The following is a 22,689-nucleotide window of genomic DNA, read 5'->3' as shown; positions in this document are numbered from 1 at the left end:
TTTTATAGAATTACCACAGAATCTATTGCTGGGCACAGTCACTAAGGCATACTACTAGAATGTTCATCATAAGGCTACTTGCTTCATGGACTAATGAAAGGACAGCACCGGCTACAGACTCCACATGATTTTAGCAAATGAGAAATTAAAGAATTATACATATGATGGTGATGTTTGCCTACAATTAAAGAAAAAAATCATGCAAACTTTGTTTTAGCCCCATATTTTAATCAACAAATATTCTGGCTGGCCTTCACTGTGGTGTGAATATAATTAATTTTCACCTTTACCATTATACACCAGCTGTGAAGGGCTAAAGAGACTTACTTTCAAAGTCCAAGAAAAAATGTGCTGCATTGTGGTCTATGTCCCTGGTTAGCACCTTAATGAGATTACCCATGCCAGCAAACCTAAAAATAAAAATGGCAACATCATTTAGTTCCAGTAAAAAAAATTTTAGCAGAGGCCTGGGATTCGGCAAAGGCTGGCTTGCTCATAATTACCAACAGGTGCAGTTTTTTATGCTTTTGGCATTGAAATTTGGAACAACAAAAGAACTTTTGGCTCTGAGTTTATAATTTTTGTCCTTTTCCACATATCAAAAAAGTTACATGAAGGTTGGAAAAAAGATTAGGTTTTTACATATAATTTGCAATATTTACACTTGATTAATATCTACACTAGTGCCACTCCTTTAAAACACTTGAAAAATATATTCTCAATTTAAATTAACACCAAAAATAAATTCTGAAAATCTTGAGACCATTACTTTTAAATAACAGGGATATTATCCTTCTTGCAGAATCAAATCCTAATGGGAATGTAAGGAACACAGTATTGAAACCACATTTAACCGTTAGAGATTATGAGAAATTATTAGATAACGACCCATTTTAAAAAATTTACCACATATCTCTGTATATGTCTATACCTCTAAGGTTAATCAGTTTCTTTTACTTAACTCTCTGAATATCCAACCATATCAACTACATATACAAAGACTGTAACTTAGAAGTTAACACATCCAGCAAGCACAAAAGTGAGCCAGCAATTCTCACAACCTAGCAAATTCGTAGGAACAACTAGTGAAAATCAGGCATTGGCATAAATCAGGCCTGAGAATGCGCTGCCACTCGGCAAGGCTGAAGGTGGAAGGAAGGTGGTGTCAGGAGAGCCCAGAGCTGCAGCCACTCCGAGGCAGGCAGACTATGGCACAGACAGCCGGGCAATCCCCTCCTTCCGGCCTCAACACCTGTCCTTCAAATATGGCAAAATTAAACGAAACAAAACATAAAGTAACAATATTTTTATCTTTGAAAGAAGATTCCTTATTACTTGCCCCCATTACAAGATGCTTGAAAAGAACAATTCTGCCCCCTTCCTTCGCCTACTTCCCTGGGCAATGGTGCATGTCCCTAACTTAAGCTTTCCGAAGAGGAAATACACGTACCGTGCCTAGCAGTGAACTGCTCTAGAGGTCAAACTCTGGTGAAGTGGCAAGGACATTTCTTAGAGATTATTAAAAGCAATCTATTATTCCCAAATGTGGTATACACTGAAGTTCCCCTCTCCTTTAAAATGATATTCCCTCCATGGGAGAAGTAGGGAACTACCTTATTTTTGGTATTAAAGATCTTTATAGGGCCCTCCCTGGTGGCGCAGCGGGTTAAAGCACAGCACTGAGAATCTAAAGCCGCTTCCGCATGAGTTCAATACCCGCCTGCCCAGGAGGTGACCACATGATGTGGCAGACCTTTCCTGACCCGCCCGCTGCTCCCCTCAGCAGTGTACTTCGTCGATCTGCCACTCTGTCTCTGGTGAAGCCTCTCACCGCCCCTAAGCCTCTGGCCTGTACCCCAGTTCTGTATGCACAAATAAATAAATCTTTAAAAAAAAAATCTTTATAAAGAATTTCAATGAACTGATTTTGCACAATGTTTTATGTAAATTTATTAGTGAGAACAAAATTCAAGAAATACATCCTCTGGGTTTACATATGTAAAAAGTTTAATGCCATCACACTTTTATTTATAGAAAAAATACAAGGATTTTCCCAAATCATCCAAATAATTATCTAAAATTGGTTACTAAAAGTATTCAATAGTTTCTTTTTTAAAGCACCAACTGAAAATAAAACATTTCAGAGCTTTACTTTAAAAAAAAATAACAACTTTCAAATATAGGTGGAATGTAATGTTTCCAAACATATGTAAATTTGCTAACAAAAACAGACCAAATTAAAAAAAAAAATACCTAGTGTACCTAGTGTACCAAAACTTCAACTACAGATGGAAAATAAGCATGAGAAAGGAAAGTATTTATATTTAGAAGAAAAGGGGTAGCTTATGAGTTTAGTCAATGAATTAATCAGAATTCCAACTCTGGCTTACTAAGCTGCTTGACCTTGTGAATGCTCCCAAACCCTTCCGGGACTCACTTTCTTCAACAGTAAAACATACATAGTATTACTCTCTTACAAGGTTATTACAAGAATTTAAGGAGATTCAACACTGGTGTCTTAGCACAGAGTCTGGCACACAAAGTATTCAGTACATGTTGGCTGGTATCATCCTCCGAGCCCAGGATGCAAAAAATAACATTCTAAAAGTAACAGTGGCTTCATTTCCTTTAATACAAACCAAAGTCTTAATCAATGACTTGCAATGTCATAAATCACAGTAAACACTGTTAGTTCATTTCTGTCAAAGACTACTGGTGAAATGCTGTCCTAAAATTAGCCCTATGAGTAGAAGACTATTATCGGGTCCAGGAGGGAGGGAGAGGGAGCCCGAGTTTCCTTACTATGTTCACTTACATGCTCAAGTCAGCCCTCAAGGAAAACACCAAAACCAGCCACGCTGGTTTTGATCTGCCTCTTCCTCCAATACCCCCTTCTGTAAACTTCTGCTGCTACTTAGTCCTTTTACCAGTCACCCCACCCTAAAATGGCTCTACACCCTCCTTACCCTGCATATATTTAGTCTTGGCCAATTGATTCTTATGAGAGCCCAAGACTGACAACTTCTTACCTCTTCATCCCAAACATAGACGCCGAGTTTGAAAATACCCCAGTTTACCTAAGTGCAGAGTTTCTCAACCTCAATATGCTGACATTTGGGACCAGGTAATTCTTTTGTTGAGGGTGTCTTTCTCACACTGTATAGACCTTCACCAGCATCCTAGACCTACATATACTACGTGTGAGAAGTAACCCACCACACAGGTTCTGATATCACCAATGTTTGCCAAACATCCCCTCTTCAAAATTACCCCGGTTGATAGTGTCTAATTCAGAAAGTCTCTCTACCATACAGCACACAGGACAGAGAGCATGTAAGCAACCTACACCACATGTGTCTTTTCCTAACAAATATCTCACGGAATTGTCCAAAGATCTGAAAACAGTGCATTACAATATTTGTTGCCATATCTTTATGCAATAAGGATATCACCTAATAAGGGTATATGAAAAATTTACGAGCATATCCCTGCCTTGCATATTTTAATGTTGCACTCAAAGCAAATACAAAATTTCTATCCCATCAGTGTAGATAATTTCAAATATATGATACAGAGCTAATAGTCAACTCAAGTAGGTACCAGCCGGTATCTGACTGCCTGGGTCTGAAACCCCAACTCTGCCATTTCCAAGCTTTGTGACTTTAGTTAACTCTCCTAACTTCTCCTTGCCTCTGGCTTCTCATTCGTAAAAGATGTATAACAGTAATGTCCACTGCAGATTGTTCAGAAAACTATTAAATGGGTCAATAAAAGCAAAGTGTTTAGTACATGCCTGCTATTACTCAGGCTGTTGTCAGAGCAACCTGACTGGCCGACAAAACCTATTCCCAGCACAGACTTATGGAACACCAGGCAGCCATACTGTCTGCCATAAAAGCCCATCTGTCACCAAAAATGAAGTGAACCGACAACAAAGTCACAGTAAGTGTCCTAAAGTCATTCATTTCTAATTCCTTTTGTTCTCAAGTTCCAGCTGCCATTTCCCTCTGTTTAGTTGCTTAATTTTGATTTTTTTTAAATCTTCAAATTAAACAAATACATTGAATGCAAATGACAGTAAAAGATGGTTAACGATTTTTCAAACTATGTAAAACTTGTCCAAAACACTACTGATACTCTTTAGGAGCACTATTTCAAAGTAATATTAAAATTCTGGACAATAAACTATAAGTCTTATAACCTGAATTTAGGAGGAAAAGTTTTAAGAATTCTCTTTCAAATTTCCCCTTACTCTAATCCTCATATTTAAACTGAACATTGCAAATATTTACTAAGTAAACTAAGAAAAAATTAATACATATTCCACACAGAGAAACCAAATAAAGTTGACTTCAAGTGTTTGTAAGTATTTCTGGTGGAGTTTTTGCTACTATCAACTCTTACATTACATGTTTATTTCAAAGCTGGAGGCTTACCTGGAAAAGAATACACTCTTCTCGGGCAGTATACTTGTGGAATATATTTTTTTAATTCACATAAGCACTTAATAAAACACATTAGACCATTTTCCTAAAGAACATCTGAGGAGATTTCCTTCATTAGAATAATAGAACCCATTACAAAAATACCACTATATATTGCAGTTGATATACTATTTCCTATCTCTTTCTAGAAAATTCCTGAAATATGTTATTTCATTTTACTAGTTTGCACTCAGGGGCTTTATAATGCATCTCCATCTCCTAGAAGGCTAGTTGCAAGGATTATTTTCCATGGCTGGCTTCTTTTCACCTTTCAGGTCTCATGTCAAACACCTCTTTTCAGAGAGGTTCTGTCTGCCAACCTCACCACAACCAGCTGCACTCCACCCCACTTGTTCCAGCACACTACCCAGTGTAGACCTCCAGCATGCCTGCCACCACATATTTATTCTAAGTGCTCAGTCTCAGTTTTCTTCACGGCCAGTTTATATATTAATAAATATTTGTAAAGAAAGGGTGTGAAGGAAGAAAACCCCATGAAGTACTGACCAGCTGCACTTTGGATCAGGGTTTCTTAAACCTACTGACACTGAGCCACAGACCTGCTTGTTGTCCATAGGAAGAGGTGCAGAGGATAGTGTGAGGTACTGACCAACAAGGAAAGGGTAGTAGGAAAGAAGTTTCTCGGTGCTGTGTGTGAATAATAATATAGTGAGGTCATTTCTTGCATGTGGGGATGGAGGATGGACTGTTGGAGATTAAAAGAGCTTCAATAGCTGTGTGGAGCAAGGATGACTGGGGACACATAGAAGGATTTCCAGGAAACAATGAGATGTCACTTCTTGTTTACGGTCAAATATTCAAAGCAGTGGCTCTTAACCAGTGGCAGCTTCACCCTTTGGGGTATTTGGCAGTACTTGGACACCAATGTCTTTGCCCCCACCAGGTGCGGGGGTGACAGGTCTCCAGAAGGCGGAGTAAGGATGCTGCCAAAAATCAGCACCCCATGACACAGATGACTGCCTGCTCCGCTTCCACACTGCCCAGAGGCCGGTCCCTTTCTCCTTGTCACCTCTCTTTCGTATAGCGCTCCGACCTGCCTGCGCGCCACCACAAAGCTGTCCCTGGCAGGGTCGCCAAACCCTGCATCTGGCAACATCCAAATGTCAACTTTCACTCTTCAAATGACTAGTCCTCTTAATCCAGTTTATCATCCCTTTCTGAAACACTTTCTCCCAAGTGTCCTCCCTAGGGTATGGCTATCCTTTCCTGGACCCTTCCCTCTGGTATACCTGGAATTATTTCTACCATTTTAACACAAAAACTTAACTTGATTCTAATTTCCTCCCACAACTCCCACATTATTCTGTTTTTCTCTGCAGCAAAATTAGTTAAGAACTGCCTATACTCATTTTCTTCTCTTCCCATTCTATTAAATCTACTATAATCTGGCTTTTGCCCCAAACCTACCACCAAAATTGTTCTGGCAAGATTATCAAGAGTGAACCATATGGACATATGGAGAAGTTGTGCTCCTAAAATTATACTAATGGAAATGACTAACAAATTAGTAAAATGTTCATGGGGAAAAGGTCATCAAATAACCTCCATGTCACAAATCCCCACAGTCAGTTTTCAAGTGCTCACCTTACTGTACCTGTCAGGAACCTCTGACACAACTGACAACCTGCCTCCTCCTCATACCCTTTTCTCATTACTTTACAGGCTACCACACCCACCTCCCCCACTGCTACACCGGTCTGCTCCTTATAAAGAAGCCAAGCAAGGATTTCTTTACGGAACCTGCTAACCGGTCTCCTTTGCCTCTCGCTACATCTCCCTTTTATAAGAGGAGAAGCAATCTTCTAAAAATATAAACCAGTCATATTCATTTTCAAAAACCATGCAAGGCTTACCACGGCACTCAGAATAGAATCCAAACTCCTCACCAGGTCCTACACAGCCCTACACAATCTGTCCCTGACTCACTCTGGTCTCACTTCCCATCACTCTCTGTGGTATTCACATACATCCAACCACAACAGCCTGTTGCAGTTCCTCAACACACAAGTTTCTCTCTGAACTTTTTCCCCCTAGCCTGGAAAGCTCCCTCCACAGACCTTCAGTGACAGGCTACTGCACTTCATTCAGGTTGCTGCTCAAGATCTTGGAGAGGGCTTCCTGAATCAATCCAGGGATGTGATCTCTTCCTCTCTCTCCTCTCTCTTCCCTCCCCACATTGGCAGTTATCACCGCATAAAACATACTCTGTTGACAACCTATTTGCTTCCACTGGACTTCTAGAAGAGAGGGGCTTTGTACTATATACTGCCCCATCTCCAGAACCTAGAACAATGTGTAGGATCTGCTAAGTAGTCATAAATATTTGTTAAGAAACACAAGATTAAAAATACGGAAAATAAAAGTTTGTCTTTAAAGGTGGAAGAGTATTCCAAGGAACAAAATAAATTCTGACAACTGAAAATTCTCTGGGAAGTAGGGCTGGGACAGGGAAAAAGAGGGGGCAGGGAAACCTGAGCGTTTATAAAGCTTACTTCCCTGTCAAATCAGTGAGGATGACCCTATCCTCTAATACCAAACCCATTGAGTGTGTGTGTGTGTGTGTGTGTGTGTGTGTAAAAGCCATTAATTTTATGTATACCTATTAAGAATTTGTGAAATGTTAATTAGAGAAAATATCAATATGATAAAAATGTCTACAGTTTGCCCCGATAACTTAAGAAGAACATAGTATCCATGCAGACCTGTAAATGGCTCCAAAAAAAAAAAAAAAGAGAATGAAGACTAGCCTATATATATATAAATTCTGGTTTTTGTAAAACTGAACAGCATTCAGAACATTAAACAAAGTTAAGTTTTTAAATGTGGGTCTACAGTGTATTTTAAAGACTACTTTTGGGGGTCACTCCTATAGTTCATTACACTGTATTTAATTACCTTTGGATTGTAAGTCCTCAAGAAAAAAAAATAATTCTTTTTGAGAAGTTCTTCCTATCGTCTGAGAAAAAAATAAAAACTGTTCATTCTGGCCCCCTCAAAGTTTTACAAGGATGACATACTCAAAAATCAAATACAGCATCCACCTTCAAGCCAGCTAACTAATAAAATGATAAAAAAAAATATATATGAGGAGTTAATGAGAAAAAGGTAATACCCAAACAGTTTGCCCAAACAGAACTTCAAAACAAACTGCACAAGATGTTTCAATACAATTCATACCTTCCTGTTTATGTCAAAATCTTGACAAAATAATCACTTGAGATTGGAAATCAATTTTAGGGTTGAAGTAATTTCTTTGGGTATTTATCCAGGCTCTGAGTCTTCAGCAAAGAGACCTTTTAGAAAAACATTACTATAATAATGCTTCTGAATTATATTATTTTATTAATAATGAATGTTATTCCAATTTTAAAGTGACCTATCTGAGGTCACAGTGGTGACTGGTCACTGTGTATAATATGGAGAAACGGGCGTCCCCACCTCCTCAGACAGGCATCCCTCACCTCACACCCCAAAGCACCTGCATCTCCAGTCACAGACCACACAGCCCTCCCTGCTTTGTTTCCCCACTCCCCCCCTCTAGTGGCCTCAGCTGTGCAATCATCTCTCTACTTTGTTTTAGTTTATTTCACTCTCAACAGACAACCATAGAAACAACTAAATTCTTTAATAGTGACAAGATGCAGGTTAGTGTGAATTCTATTATGGCTCTGCTTTACTTGTCTGCCAAGAAATCTTTGGTTCTCATACAACATGTTGATGGATCTGAAAAAATATTAACAGATTCAGAAATAATTCATGAAAAAGATGATACAATTGTCACTGACCATGGAACAAATATGATGAAGGGCAGGGCTGAGGAATCAAAACTTACATTTTATTCAAACCCTGCAGTTGTATGTTCAGAAATCAACTAAAGCAAAATGTAGTCAAAATTAAAGTGAACTGCTTTCATAAATCTCCATCCAAAGACAAACTACCAAATTTGCAAGAGATTCCAGAACTGCTTTATCATATACTCAACCACGCAGATACCATGTTTAAAAAACCTACTTTAACATTAAAAAGTATTAATATGTACTGAGACAGTAACAATGAGAACAGAAAAAATTACTAAAAAGCAATGATTCGTTCAAAGAAAGTAATTCACCTGCTGGAAGCTGTTAAGGATATAACCAAATGGATTTATTGTGAATAGCACAATTATAGAAATATTCTATGAGGCATGCTGGAAAGAACCTCATGACCAATCTACTTCACAGAATATGCTGAAATCAAGTGGATGATGTGATCCAAGCTAAAAGGCACGTAGAAATCCCCAAGGTTTTCATACCCTGAAAACTAGTTCACATAATTCCCATGACAAGTTTCTAGGTGTGAGGTTTAAGGATACATTCCTCAAGCGATTGCATATAAAGGACAAAGTATAAGCTAAAACAGCAAAAACTTTTAAACTCATGTGTAGCAACAATCTCACTTAGCAAGTATGTCTCCAAAGAAGACAGGAACCATCCTCTTTTAATACCACACAAAGCCCTGTTCACAGACAGTTTCTATGAAATTGCACCACTGCTGCAAAAGCAAACGCTGACTTAGTGCTGTAGATGAACACCGACCATCTAGAGCCCCTACGCAGCTGACAGTACGTAGTTCAGTTACAAAAAAGGTCAAACTTTTAGAACTTACCTATTAACATTTTTAGCACTATATGAATTAAATGTTAATCAATTTTCAGACTAATGTATCCTAGATTTTATTAGTCTATGATTTTTGGCTTTGGCCTTAGCTGAATACTGACTTCATTGGCTAAATGTGTATTTGGTGAATATCTAATAAAAAGAGTAAACCTTCAATATGTGCAGATAAACAGTCAATAGCTAAGTACCAATAACCTTAGTTAACTGAAACAGGTAGGATCCAGCAGCATTCGACTCAAGCTAGGAACAGAACAGCAATTGGCAATTTCTTCATTTGAGCTCCCCCAGGTTCTGCCTAACTTTCCCCTCCCTTTTTGTTCTCCAATTTTATAGTTGCTTCCTATGTTATCATTAACACCTAAGTTAATGCATGTGATGTAACAATAAATATGTATTTGATCTTCAGCACAGATTCCCAACAGAGTTCCTAAATCCCTTGGAATTCCTGGGTGCATAAGCCTTTTGTTTTAATAAGGTAACTCTTAAAAGGCCCTCGGCAGCTTCAACATGGGGCTAGTTGCCTGAAAGAACAATGCATTAAGGGTGGTAACTTTCAGCTCCATAGCCTGACTTCTAGAAAGAAAAGGGGCTGACTTATAATCAGTTTCATTATAATCATAATGAAACTTCATAAAACCCTGGAATGATGGGGTGTGATGAGCTTCCAGGTTGGTAAATACATCTACATGGTGGGAGGGTGACATACCTCAACCCCATGGGGTGCAGGACACTTCTAGACATCAACTTCTGCACCTCATCTGGCAGTTCATTTGTGTATTTCATCCTACCCTTCGTAATACACTGGTACAGAGCACAGTGCTCCCTAGTTCTGACTCATAACCACCTGAGGAGAGGGGCAGTGGAATCCCAGATTCTTAGCAGACCCATCAGAAGTACAGGAGGCCTTGGCCTTGCAACTGGCTTCTGCAGTAAGAGCAGTCTTGTGGGGCTGAGCTCTTCGTTCCTGAGACCTACAGCGACCCCATACACTAAAGTATCAGAATCCAAATGATAATTGTAGAACATCTAGTTGGTACCTATAGAACAGGGGAAACCCCACACATTTGGTGTCAAAAGACACGCTAAAAAACAGTTCAGAGTTGGTGTCAGAAAGGTAGTAAAAACATAGCACACGCTCAGCACTCTCCTTCCGCTCAGGCTTCCAACACCTGTGTAGGAAAATCCACATATTCAATCCCCCTGTTCTGAAATACCTAAATTCCTGTCCAAAATGGAATCTGACTGATACAGAAGAAGATCCACCGAGTATCTTAATCCTCAACCTTTATCAACAATGTTTAATCCACTGTTGTTGGGTGATGATAGCTACTAACAAAGGGTTCTCTGATTCTCCTTCCTCTGAAGCAGGAATGACCGTTACTATCACAGGACCAAACCACACCAGGAGTCCCCGACACATGTAAAGAGCAATGTATTTTATTTAGCCTGGTGATCACATGGAATTAGGGTACTTGACTTAAATGTGTGGGATGGAAATGAGGAGACTTGACTTTTAATCTTGAAGCTCAAAATATCTGAGTTAACACTAATCGGTGATCTTATTACAGTGAATCGCTCACATGGCTTCCGCTGACTCAGCAGGTTACACTGCATCTTTCCTAAGGCTGACATCTAGTGGACACACTTAGATTGAGTATTTTTAGAAAGGGAATTCTTATTTAGATTATTTGAACTAAATGACTAGGATGTGTGGCCACATGTGCAACTGTAGTAAGCCGGAAGGCCAATAATGCTGTTCAGGTGAGCCACATCAGACTGTCGGTACGGTGCCCTAGAGGGAGACTCACACATGACGTGCTGGTGCCGCTCCCTGCCCGGCCATGAAAATGGAAGCCGCCAATGCAAATTACTGCCTGAGTTGCAAATTTTGAACAAAAAGGCAAAGAAATGCCCCCTGCTCCAATGTGGTAAATCAGGTTATAGGCACAGGGTATTAAAAAAGCTAGAACAATGTTGCATAGCAAGTAATTTAGGAGTGTATAAAGTGAAAGAAATAAAAACAAAGCATTAATAAAAAACCTAAAACCAAAATTATCTGTATTTTTTCTTGAAAAAAATAGTATTTTAAATTTACTTTCTTAAAATTTTATGCTACTTTTAAATCCATTAAAAAAATGAAATACATATGTGACCACACACATATACAAGTGACAGAGCAGCTTTCACAGTGTGCAAATGCCGCTGTGAACACATAAAAAGGACATCTAACCAAAGGCTTCCCAAAGGAGCTGATTGTTAGTTCTTCCCTGTTTTCTAATTCTTGAAATTACAAGTGATTCAAACAAAAAATACATCATACTCACTCTACCACCTACATTAAAGCAGTTAACATTTTGCCACAACTGTTTCAAATGTCTCCCTACAGTTAACCTTCCAGCCTTCTAATGGACTTTTTCTCTATCGATAAGGATCTCATTATCTTTAAAGTATGCTTCCTTTCCACGGCTTTTATTATGGTTATGTATTCATAAAAAATACGTAGAGTTCTACTTTTCAAGCTGCATAAATGGTATCGATATAGCCCATCAAAATTTACTTTTCTGACTCTCCCTGCTGGCTCAACAGGTTAAAGCACCGCACTATGAAGCTTTCAGCAGCCACTGCAGCATGAGTTCGATCCCCAGCCAGGGAGCTAACCCACATGGCATGGCAGACTTCTCCTGACCTGCCCACTGCTCCCCTCAGCAGTGTATCAGTAGATCTGCCTGATCTGTTCCCCACTCTGTCTCTGGTGAATCCTCTCACCCACCACACTTCTGGCCTGTACTCCAGCTCTGGAAGCATAAATAAATCTTAAAAAAAAAAAAATTACTTTTCTTACTCAACAGTTTTCTAAGAATTACCCAGTTACTCAATTTTAGATGTTACACACAATTCCCCTAGTCAAAGAAGCCAGTTTATTTATTACTCCTCTACAGGAGACGGTAGTTTTTCACTGTGTCCTCTTAACCAGTCAAGCTTCACACAGCCACAACAGAAACACACGCCGACGCACACAGCTATCCCAGGGACAGCTGAGCAGACTGTCACAGTCTAAGCTCTAACTCAGCCTCTCTGCGGCTGAGCTGCACGAAGCCGAACTGCTCTCCAAAACATTTTTACTGACTAACTGTCCACTCTTAAAAGACTTCTTTCCTATCTTCCAGGATCTCAAACTTTATTTTTAGATTAGGAAATACTTACTTTTTTATGATGTTTTAGTGTACATTTTCTTGATTACCAGACGTACCCAACTTTACAGCCCATCCGGAAAGTGCACTTTACTTCTCTACCTCTAACTCTCCTTTTACTGCCCCCGTCTCTATTTTAACTTGCCTCTGTTTGAAATATCCAGAGTGATATGTTTTCCTGGCTTGACTCCAACTGCTACATGACACCTTTTTTTTAAAGCTCCACAGGGGCTTCAGGAATTCTAATAGGAATTCTGGACACCAACTTTCTAACGCTGTGTACAATGATGAATATCTTCTCCTAGTCTGCAATACATCTTATTTCTGGTGCTGTTTATCACACCATCCAATTTTTCAGTTTTCTCTGTAGGTCTGTTCTTTATGTGTGCTTCATGGGTAAGTACTGACATAGCTTCAAAACTGCCTTCGCTAATAACTTTTTACTCACCCATGTGACTGTCAAGTTCTAAAAAAAAAAATCCTAATGGAACTTTTACTTTATTTAACATTAATTTTAATCATTTTGAAGCAGACCTGGCATATTTATAATATCAACCGTCTTTTCATTTAATCTGTAAATGTGGTAGGTGACATGAGAATACATTTTCTACTGCTAAATTATCTTTGCATTCCTGGGATCAATTCTTTCTGGTCATTTAAAAATATTTTTATTCCTATATTTGGCTTAATATGTCACTGGATTATTTCATAAGTAAGAGTAACCTACTGGCTTTCTTTGTTATTGTTCATTTAGCGGTCAAGTCTGTTATATACACCAGCTCTTTCTACTCTATAGAACAGTTCATGAAAGACAGAACATGCCAGTTCCCTAATGAGTTTTATAGGAGGTCCTTTCAAGTCACATTTTTCCCCACCTCTGAAACTCTGACAGACATTCACAAAGTCAGTGCTCAAAAAACATTTGCTGAGTTAATAAATTACAATTCAAGTAAAAAAGCTATCTGTCAAAGAAGAGACTATCTAAACTGTGGGATTCCCATATGAGGTGAGTTTAGGTCAAATGAAACAGAACTAACTTTACAAAACAGAGAATAAGCTTATAAAAGGTGTTAACTACCAAGGGAAAATTCAAATATAAGGATCACAGTATGTAAGAACTTTATTTCAAGGTAAGGTTAACAACAAAGATTTACCGCCAACACAATAGTTGGCCAAGATGGTAATGGTATTTTTCCACAATATTCTCTATCATCACTAAGCAATATTCATTGGTATTTCTCATGCTCTTATACATTAGCTCACTGAGAGTGCACATCCTTAAAATCTTGATCCTAACACCAGCAGTCATGCTCAGAAATAAGTCTTTTGGGGTACATTCTTACACAGAAATCAACAAGGGACACAAAAACATTCTCATCCACTACACATAAACATTCTAACTCTCCAAGAAAGCTGGCTCCTCTTTCCAGACACCAAACTTCAGCAAAATGAGCACAAGACTCAGCCCTCCCTCCACAATAAGAAGCCTACCTGGTACTGAAAAGACGAAATATGTCACCGCCACTGCTGTTCCTCCCACTCAGAGTTTCAGAAAAGGAGGGACGCAGAACAGCAGGAGTGCGCCAATTTCAAGGAGATATGCCATAATTTGGCACATAGGGTTAAACACTATCCCAAGCTATACTACTATGACTGAAATAGTTAAGAGATTCTTAACATTTGTTTTATTCTTAAAATTCTGTCTCTGGCCCTCCCTGGTGGCGCAGCGGGTTAAAGCACAACACTAAGAAGCTAAAGCCACTTCCGCATGAGTTCGACTCCCGCCTGCTCCGGAGGTGACCACATGGCGCGGCAGACCTCTCCTGACCCGCACGCTGCTCCCCTCATCAGTTTACTTCATTGATCTGTCTGTTCTGTTTCCCACTATGTCTCTGGTGAAGCCTCTCGCAGCCCCTGAGCCTCTGGCCTGTACCCCAGCTCTGTATGCACAAATAAATAAATCTTTAAAAAAAAAAAAAATTCTGTCTCTATAACTTAAGTTAAAAAAAATAAAGTGCTCTCTGAAATGAGGTATGCTTGTTTTTTCTTGCTGGACTGGGGACTCTCCTTAATGTTAACAGTCTCTGTGAGGCATGGAAAATGTTAGGCAGAGAAAGTTTATATCCAGCCATCAATAATAAATAGTAAAAGAATATTAGACTGAGTAGGGACCATTCTACACTGTAATGTATTCTGTCTCTTCTAACTCTGTATGTTCAAGTCACATTGGCAGCACTGTAATTAAGACAACTGTGAGGTGATTAGGTCATGAGGGTGGACCCCTCACAAATGGAATAAGTGCACTTCAAATAGAGAACCCAGAGAGCTCTCCTGTCACCATCTATGAACAGGAAAGCCATGCTGCACACTAATGTGGAGGCCCAGCCTCTAGAACTGTGAGAAATAAATCTGTTGTCAAAGCCACCTAACTCACAGTACTTAGTTAAATCAGCCTAACCAGACTAAGATTTATGTAAAACAGAAGGGTTAAACGGAACCATCTAACGTTAGTATGAATTTATTTTACAACATCCACACCAAGCAGTCATCTAGCCTTCAATTAAGTATTTTATCTTTATGATTCCACCCAAGAAGTAAGCCATTCTATATGCAGATGACTTAAATTTTAGACTTTAGTCAACTTTTAGAACTTTAAGAAACTTCAGTCAATGATAGGATAATGCACAATTACTCCCAACACGAATGTGGTCCTCAAGAATCACACAAAACTTGTAGTAGGTTGAAATGCACCTACTTGTTAAGTTCTCCTCTTTTGTCTCAGTTCTCACTGGCCTCCTAGAACCAAACTAAACAATCCCTATGCCGCTGAACAGTCAGTCCATTAAACACCTGGAGTTTCTTAAAATACATAAAAATGAGGCAAAACTTACCCATGAAGTATATACATACAAACATACATACATACACACATACACATACTCTCACCTAAGAAAAACAAATACAAACAAGGTTAACTCCTTTCTGTGTAGTAATTATGATGATTATCTTCCAAAAGAAATTTAAGTCTAGAAGTGGTTACTTAGGAATTACTTACTATAAAGACTTTGTTAAACGTTATAGATCAAAACAACTAGGGGCAACAGAACCACTTCCCCCATTGCATAACTTAACTTTTATGCCTGAAACACATTCCAGAGGGTCTTGGGTGCTCTAAGCACAGACTGAAAGTCAACATCTTTTACTGTCTGCCACACACTATGCTAAATACTGAATGTATAGTATCATAATGCCCAACTATGCTATCAGGTAACACTGCAATCCTCCTTTTACTTCTGAGAAGCCTGTAAGTAAGAAAGATTTGCAGGTTCAAGAATTTGTAACTTCAGTTTTACTTATTCAAGGTCAATAATTAGTAAACAACAGAGTTGGAATTCTCACTCAAGCAAATCTGGTTCCCAACAGCTATCTTATAATCATTGTGCCATACTGGTTCTTAGTCTTAATAAAGTACACACAATTCATCCAAATATATTGAGAAAAATTTTAAGTGTTTCTGAAAGAGTTATTAAGTCAATACTAGTACAAGTACTAGTACTAAAATGTCTAAATTAGGAATCAAATTCCCACAGAAAAAAAATACAAAATAAGTAGGAAAAGCAACAGATGCTAAGAAATGTCCTTAAATATTTCTCTACCACTCTTCAGGGTCTCACTCTCAGAAGGAATTAACAGGATAAAATTACAAGAAGATACTCAAATCCCTTGTTCTTGAACATAAATCAAATCACTCCTCTGGCTCATCAAAATCAAACAGAATACAAAAATAAACCATATATTTTCTTGGTAATATTTTTAAGAATATACTTGATTAATTTTTCTAAATTTATAGAGTAGTATCTTTTATAATGCTGAAAAATCCCAACAGAGGACATTCATTACATTTTGATCTTATAGAGAAGTGGCAATTATAAGCACATATGTTTTCCATTATATTATTATTCTTTTGTTAAAAATTTATTTATTTATGCATACAGAACTGGGATACAGGCCAGAGATGCAGAGGGTGAGAGGATTCACGAGAGACAGAGTGGGGAGCAGAACAGGACGACTGACAAAGTACACTGCTGAGGGGAGCAGCGGGCAGGTCAGGAGAGGTCTGCCACGCCATGTGGGTCTCCTCCCGGGCAGGCGGGGATCAAACTCATGCAGGAGTGGGGAGTGGCTTAAGCTTCTTAGTGCTGTGTTTTAATCAGTTGCGCCACCAGGGAGGGCCAAATTATATTGTTTTTAAAAAATATTATTGTACTTCAGTTCATTGGTGAGTAGAGACATATTCATTGAGTAAGTTTTAATAACTTATTCCATGACTACTTTTAAAATGACCTTTCCCTGAATAACAAGTAAAAGCTGATTACATTAAATACTTGATTTAACAAAAAATAAATAAATACTTGATTTAACAAAAAAAGGAGGTACTCTATTCTCAGTATAGTGAAGCATATTTTCAATGGGTTTTTGAAATTAAATAACACCACAATGTAATATGTATATATGAGTTAAACTTTTCTGAATTAAGAATGCTATTTAACAGTTTCTTATCATATATAAGAGCAATACTCAATAAATGCCAAAATTCACATTAACTATGTGATCTGAACATGTTTACCATATGTCTAAAGTTGCTGGGAAAGAAAAAGGAGAAGAGGGTGAAAGGAAAAAAAGGGACTGAGAAAAGATAGGCAGTCTGAGCCCAGAATACAGGGTTCATCAAACCACTTAAAACCATGTGGCTCAACTCTCTAATTTTTTTTTTCAACTTTCTAACTTTAAAGAAAGGAACTGAAGTCTAGAAAAACTTGATGTGGGCAAAAGCCACAAATTACTCTTTTAAAAGTAGAGCTTAATCTATGATCAGTGCAACTTCTGAGACCATCTTTAAAACAGGGTACCACGATCACATTGACAGAATAATGTGCCATAACCAAAATAACCCAAATCAGGTATCCTACCCTATCCCCTTCAAAATAAACAGAAGTGTTGTTCTGAGGCCAATCAAGTTTCAATAACTGCCATTCCCTTTACCTGTGGTCAGCTAAGGTGCTGTGTATTTATTCATATTCCAGACACCCTTCCAGCCTAGTTAAGGCTGGCATGTATAGTTCATTCTCCTCAGTACTACAAACCATTTGGTAACTTTCACAAGTCATGACCCTCTGTTGTGCCCCCAGAACAAAAACATAATTCACTCATTCTCCCTATGGCAAGCCAATTGTGGCACTTGTCTTGTAAAATTTAGCATTTCAAACTGATATTTTACTTGTGGATGTTTAGCCTTGTTGCATGAATGAGAATGTGAGTTCTCTGAAGGCAGTAACTCTCCAAGGGAGAGTTTAACTCCCTTTCCCACAAAATACACTTATTTCTGTGACTGGCCAGTAATCAGGAAGCTTTTTCAAAGATGTTTCAAGGACTTCAAGCCCATGCCATTAGAATATTTTTAAGGAATTGGATATATAACTCTATTTCTTTAAGATTATAAAGAACATTAAAAACTATCCTTCCTCAAGGAAGAGAGAAAGGGCTAACTTTTTGCTCATAGGAGTTCTTAATCTAGAATCCACAGAGAGAATAGACTGTGAATCTGGATGGGAACAGTTCCCCAACCTCTATGTAAAATCTTCCAATCAAGATTATTTATAGACAACAGTAGTAACAGAAATACCTATGAATTGGTCACTAATAGAAATCACAGGTATTTCCATGTTATAATTAATGCAAACTTATCACTATTAAAAACTACACCATTTAGCAAAATTGTTGCTAAAACTTATTCTCTAATATAAGAAACATTTTTAATAAGTGCTTACCATATTTAAACATTTTTCCTTTATAACCCTAGGTATTTTATTTTATTTTCAGATCATTATTAGACTATTCTGAGAAGAGATTTTATCATATTACCAAAGAGGTCCCACGGCACACACACACACACACAAAAAATGGTTGAGAACTCCTGTATTTTTTAACAGAGAGTAGGTGAGGTGATAGTAATTCCAAAGGTCCACCATGTTGACTAAAATTGTAGACAAGCTTTGAAAAGGAATAAGCTCTTTAGGACCAGGAAGAGCACAGAGAAAGATTTTAATGTGATCATTTTCCTTTAAGAACACAATGCATTATTTTAAAAAATAACATTTTCAAATACCTGTTAGTTTGCTATAATTAAAATGGTTACAGGATTATAAATGCTTAAATACATAAGACACTTTAACTGTATAATTATTTTCTTGATGTCTTATTTTCTTGAAGTCTTCTTTCAAGACTTTTAAAATCAATTACCATTAATAAGTAGAATTCATATTTACAATAGTATGCACATATGTTCCCTTCTATTTTCCAAAGAAATAGTTTCAACTACAAGGAAGTGGCTTAGACCTTTCCTGGTCAACTATGCTGGTGAAAGCTCAAATGGCTTAAAAAGAAATTCAAAGGAAAATACAAACCTACTGAAAGAAAGCTATAAAAAAATTTGCATTTTCCCCACCACTTCCTATCTAGGCCAGAAACTTAAAACAGGGTTTTTCCTAAAAACACTTTTTAACAGTTGAGTTTTGGACAGAAGAACATTTCTCTTAAATTGTGCCTAACTAATATAGATTTTCACTAAACTATAACTTTTCAGTTGAATTTGAATAATCATTCCCGCCAACGACGTATTTACCTTCAGCCAGTGCTGGTGATTCAGTCCTTGTCCCACTATCTAAAGAAAGAAAAAAGGAAAAAGGTCTGAAGCATTATCAAACTTTTAAAAACAAGTTTAATTTTATTAAAGCTAATTCAGACTATAAAGTGCTTGAAGGCTATCACAAATCACATGCATATGTTAGATGATTCTAGGATTACCTCAATAACTACCTCCAGAGGACTACTGGGAGTGGGACTAAGAAAAACCCTGAGAAAGACATTCAAAGACTGATAGGTATCCAAGAAATGTACCCAATTCACTATCAGGGCTTAATCCAGAACTCCACTGGGTTAGAAATTCTGGTTATGGAGGGGAGAGAGAGAGGGGCTCCTGCCAGGAGACACAGAATAACATCTGAGGCAGTTAGTACTGCCTGGTCATTTCAGCTTCTACTGAGGTTAGGTGAAAAGGACCAACATGCTAAAGAAGGGGTTATCATATTGGGGTTATGGGGGATAGGAATCCTGCACACTCCCCCTACCAGCCTTGAGGAATTACAGCTGCTGCTCCCCAAAGGGGACAAAAGGGCATCCACAGAGTACCTAGATGGCTTGATCAAAGCTGCTCTGCCATGATGAGTAATACTATCTTGCAGCAACCATGGCCTAATGAGGATAGAGCAACTAAATGCACTCATCTCTGAAGGAAGGTGGTCTCTGTCACCCTAGTAGGAAAAAAACTCATCCCGACAAAGTGCTGCAGAAAATCTAGACTAAGTGGTGGAAGACTTGAATAATATCTGTACTGCATGTTATTAATCTCCTGTTGTAAATCTAATGCAGACCCTGAAAACTTTGTAGTAGAAGGTCAGACCAAACAGTAAGTGTTTAAAGAAAGGTACACGAAGCGGGGCTGTATAAAACCAGCTTACATTTTCACTGTCACCTGAACTGCACTACTGGGGCTTGCTTTCTGCTCAAGAGTTCTGCAACAAGTCTAAGACACACAGAACCTAGAGTGTGAAGGTGTTAACACCAACACCCTTTGGGCCACCCCTGGCTGGTAACAGATGGGCTCTGGTAGATTAAGTCCCCCTTCTCACTCTGAGGCTTATTACTCACATCTTCTCAGAGGCTTGCTCAGGATCAAGTCCTGTTGCTCACAACAATGACCAGGTTCTAACACTTGGATTGACTTCCTCCAGGTTTCACTTGCCCCAGGTCGCCAACTTCTCTTTCTTGTTAACATGTACCCACATAACCGGTACCCAAAAGCTACCAGCATCTACAAGTTCCTGCTGCAGGTTCTGCTTTTCAGACACTTGCCCTCTGGGCACCCACTCCTTCCTTTTCATCTCACCTCAATGGATGCTCCCCTCTGATCTCCTTTACTGACCTTGTCTTCTCTCAAACCCTTGAAGGTGCCATGCCCCAGAGGTCAGCCCTGGGTCCTCTGCTCCCTGTGAGATTATCATTCTATCTCATGACTATACATTTCATCTGTGATTCTCAAATCTATTGATAGACTCAGTGCAGACATTTCTCTCCAACTCCACACTAAGATAACCACTGGGATGCTTTAATAGGTATCTCAAACTCAACAGATCTGAAAGTGAAATCATCTCATCTACCTGTAAAACTCCCCCTCCTGAACCCCTTGCCATCTCATGTGAAAGCACCTCTATTCTTCCAGTTGCTCAAGTAAAAACTGGGATTCCTCTGCAACTATCTTTTCCTCTCACATCTGACATTCCATATCCAAAGTCACTACCTAAAATCTTCACACCTACTATTCTATCTCCTGTTAACCCAAAGCTGAAGACAGAGCTGCATGAGAAATATTAAATCTATTCTGTGTGAAAGTGTTAAAGAACCTTTTGAAGAGGAGTGGCAAAGCTCAATGCCAGGGCCACATTACAAGTGCTAACTGGAACAAAAACATGCATGTTTAATCTGGCGATGCCAATGCTATTAACAGGCCACCCTAAAGATGCAGGGGATTCTTTGGTGACGTTCATTATAATTTCAGATGTTATCACTAATTTTCAATGTTTTAGAAACACCAAGTTTAGCCCAGAGGTAAATATGTTTTGGCTGATGATGAGCAGGAGCCATAACTATTACTCAAAAACTCCTGGGTCAATGTTACTACGTTAAGAAATGAATTTCTGTTTTTCCTGCCAAAGAAAAGCACCCTTCTCTAAGGTTCACTTCAGTTACCCCAGAAATAAACAAAATAAATGGCTTGGCTGGGTACTTTCACAAACCACAGGGAAAAACTGATGCCATTTGCAAAAACTATTAAGAAAAAAATCTATTTATCCTTTCTAATGCTTAAACCAAGAAACAATAAAACACTTGTAATAGCTTTCATCCTTAGAAACCAAATGTCAGGTCATCAACAGTGAATATTAAATAATATGTAAATAGGATAATCCAGGCATCTTACAATGCACAAACCTACAGGTTAATCAAATAAGTGTTAAAACTTTCTTTGCCTCCAGCAGAACACAAAACATAAAGAGTTATGACTTCTTAGCATTCTATCACCCACATTTATATCTTTGAGTATTATAAATGATACTACATGAATCTAACTGGTTACAAAACCTAGATTGCATTTCTCCTTCGTTTTGCTATGTGACAAAATCTAATTGAACTCAATTTGTTTAATCTCCCCTAAACACACACAAATCAATCTTAAAGGCAATCTCAGAAAGAGAAAGAGCATTGAAATTTAAGGACCTATTACTATGGCCCAATCAGACACACCAAAGTACATTATTATATAATCCACAAATATCCAAATAAGTTTTAAGAGCATGAAACAATTATTCTATATTCATATGAGGAAAAAAACATCAAATATGTAAAAAAAAATTTTAGAAGGAGATGAGAAAGACTCATCCTACTCAGTAATAACTAAAATAGTGAAACTGGTATACAGTCAGGGGAAAACAGAAAAACCAAAATAGATCCAATGCATACAGATGTAAAAAATACACACATCAGTAATTTATTCGGAAGTTTACTATGCACACAGTACCAAAACAAGACACCCTGCCAGGTGCCATGTGCCGCTCTCTGGAGGTCTCCAGTCTCACTGTGGTGATTACTATGCCCCAACATAAAATAAAGTACCGTGAAAACATTCACATGCAGTGCTGTGCCAACTGGGAGAAAAGTGTCTGGCTAGGGACAGAGAGTATGGAAAGAGACACCAGGAAAGAGCATATGAACAAGCCCTTACAGTGAAAAAGAGATTATGATGAATGAATAGGAATTCAACAAGCAGGAAACTGTAGTAAATTCAAAGCGAATATTCCACATGAGAGATGTATAAGGTAATCACTACAGCACAATGATGTGAATTTTATCTGATAAATGGTAATAAAATAATTCCACGGAAAACTGAGATACAACAATCCTGGATGGAAAAGACTAACTTCTCAAAACTAAAAAAAATTTAAAAAAGGAAAGTAGTACCTTACTAGTAGGGATAATATAAAGCACTGTAAGGACTGAAACAGAAAAAATTTTGGATAACGATTCAATACAAAAATTTAAAAAGAGGGCCCTCCCTGGTGGCGCAATGGGTTAGGAAGCTGCATTGCAAGCTGACCGCATCTGCTTCAGTGCGGGTTTGACCCCCAGCCCCGAAGGTAATCCACATGGCAAGGCAGACCTCTCCTG

General features: G+C 38.3%; 1 protein-coding gene across 3 annotated transcripts in view; it reads right to left on the bottom strand.

The window, feature by feature from the left end:
* Positions 1-22,689, bottom strand: part of FAM49B (family with sequence similarity 49, member B) — a 99,881-nt gene that overhangs the window by 26,891 nt on the left and 50,301 nt on the right. Inside the window, exons 2-3 of one of the 3 annotated variants that reach the window (XM_004679593.2) lie at positions 19,034-19,072; positions 328-410 (exon numbers count right to left, since the gene is read on the bottom strand). In XM_004679593.2, coding sequence (XP_004679650.1) covers positions 328-400 — 73 coding nt within the window. In that variant the 5' untranslated portion in view covers positions 401-410; positions 19,034-19,072. Of the gene's footprint in view, positions 1-327; positions 411-19,033; positions 19,073-22,689 lie in introns of those variants that run through there. The other 2 variants (XM_004679592.2, XM_012723042.1) reach the window with 2 other exon arrangements.

The sequence above is a fragment of the Condylura cristata genome, unplaced genomic scaffold, assembly GCF_000260355.1.
Source record: "Condylura cristata isolate star-nosed mole 26May11 unplaced genomic scaffold, ConCri1.0 scaffold00009, whole genome shotgun sequence".
Classification (NCBI taxonomy): Eukaryota; Metazoa; Chordata; class Mammalia; order Eulipotyphla; family Talpidae; genus Condylura; species Condylura cristata.
Note: the sequence above shows the minus strand (reverse complement) of the source record. Positions and strands in the feature narration are given on the sequence as shown.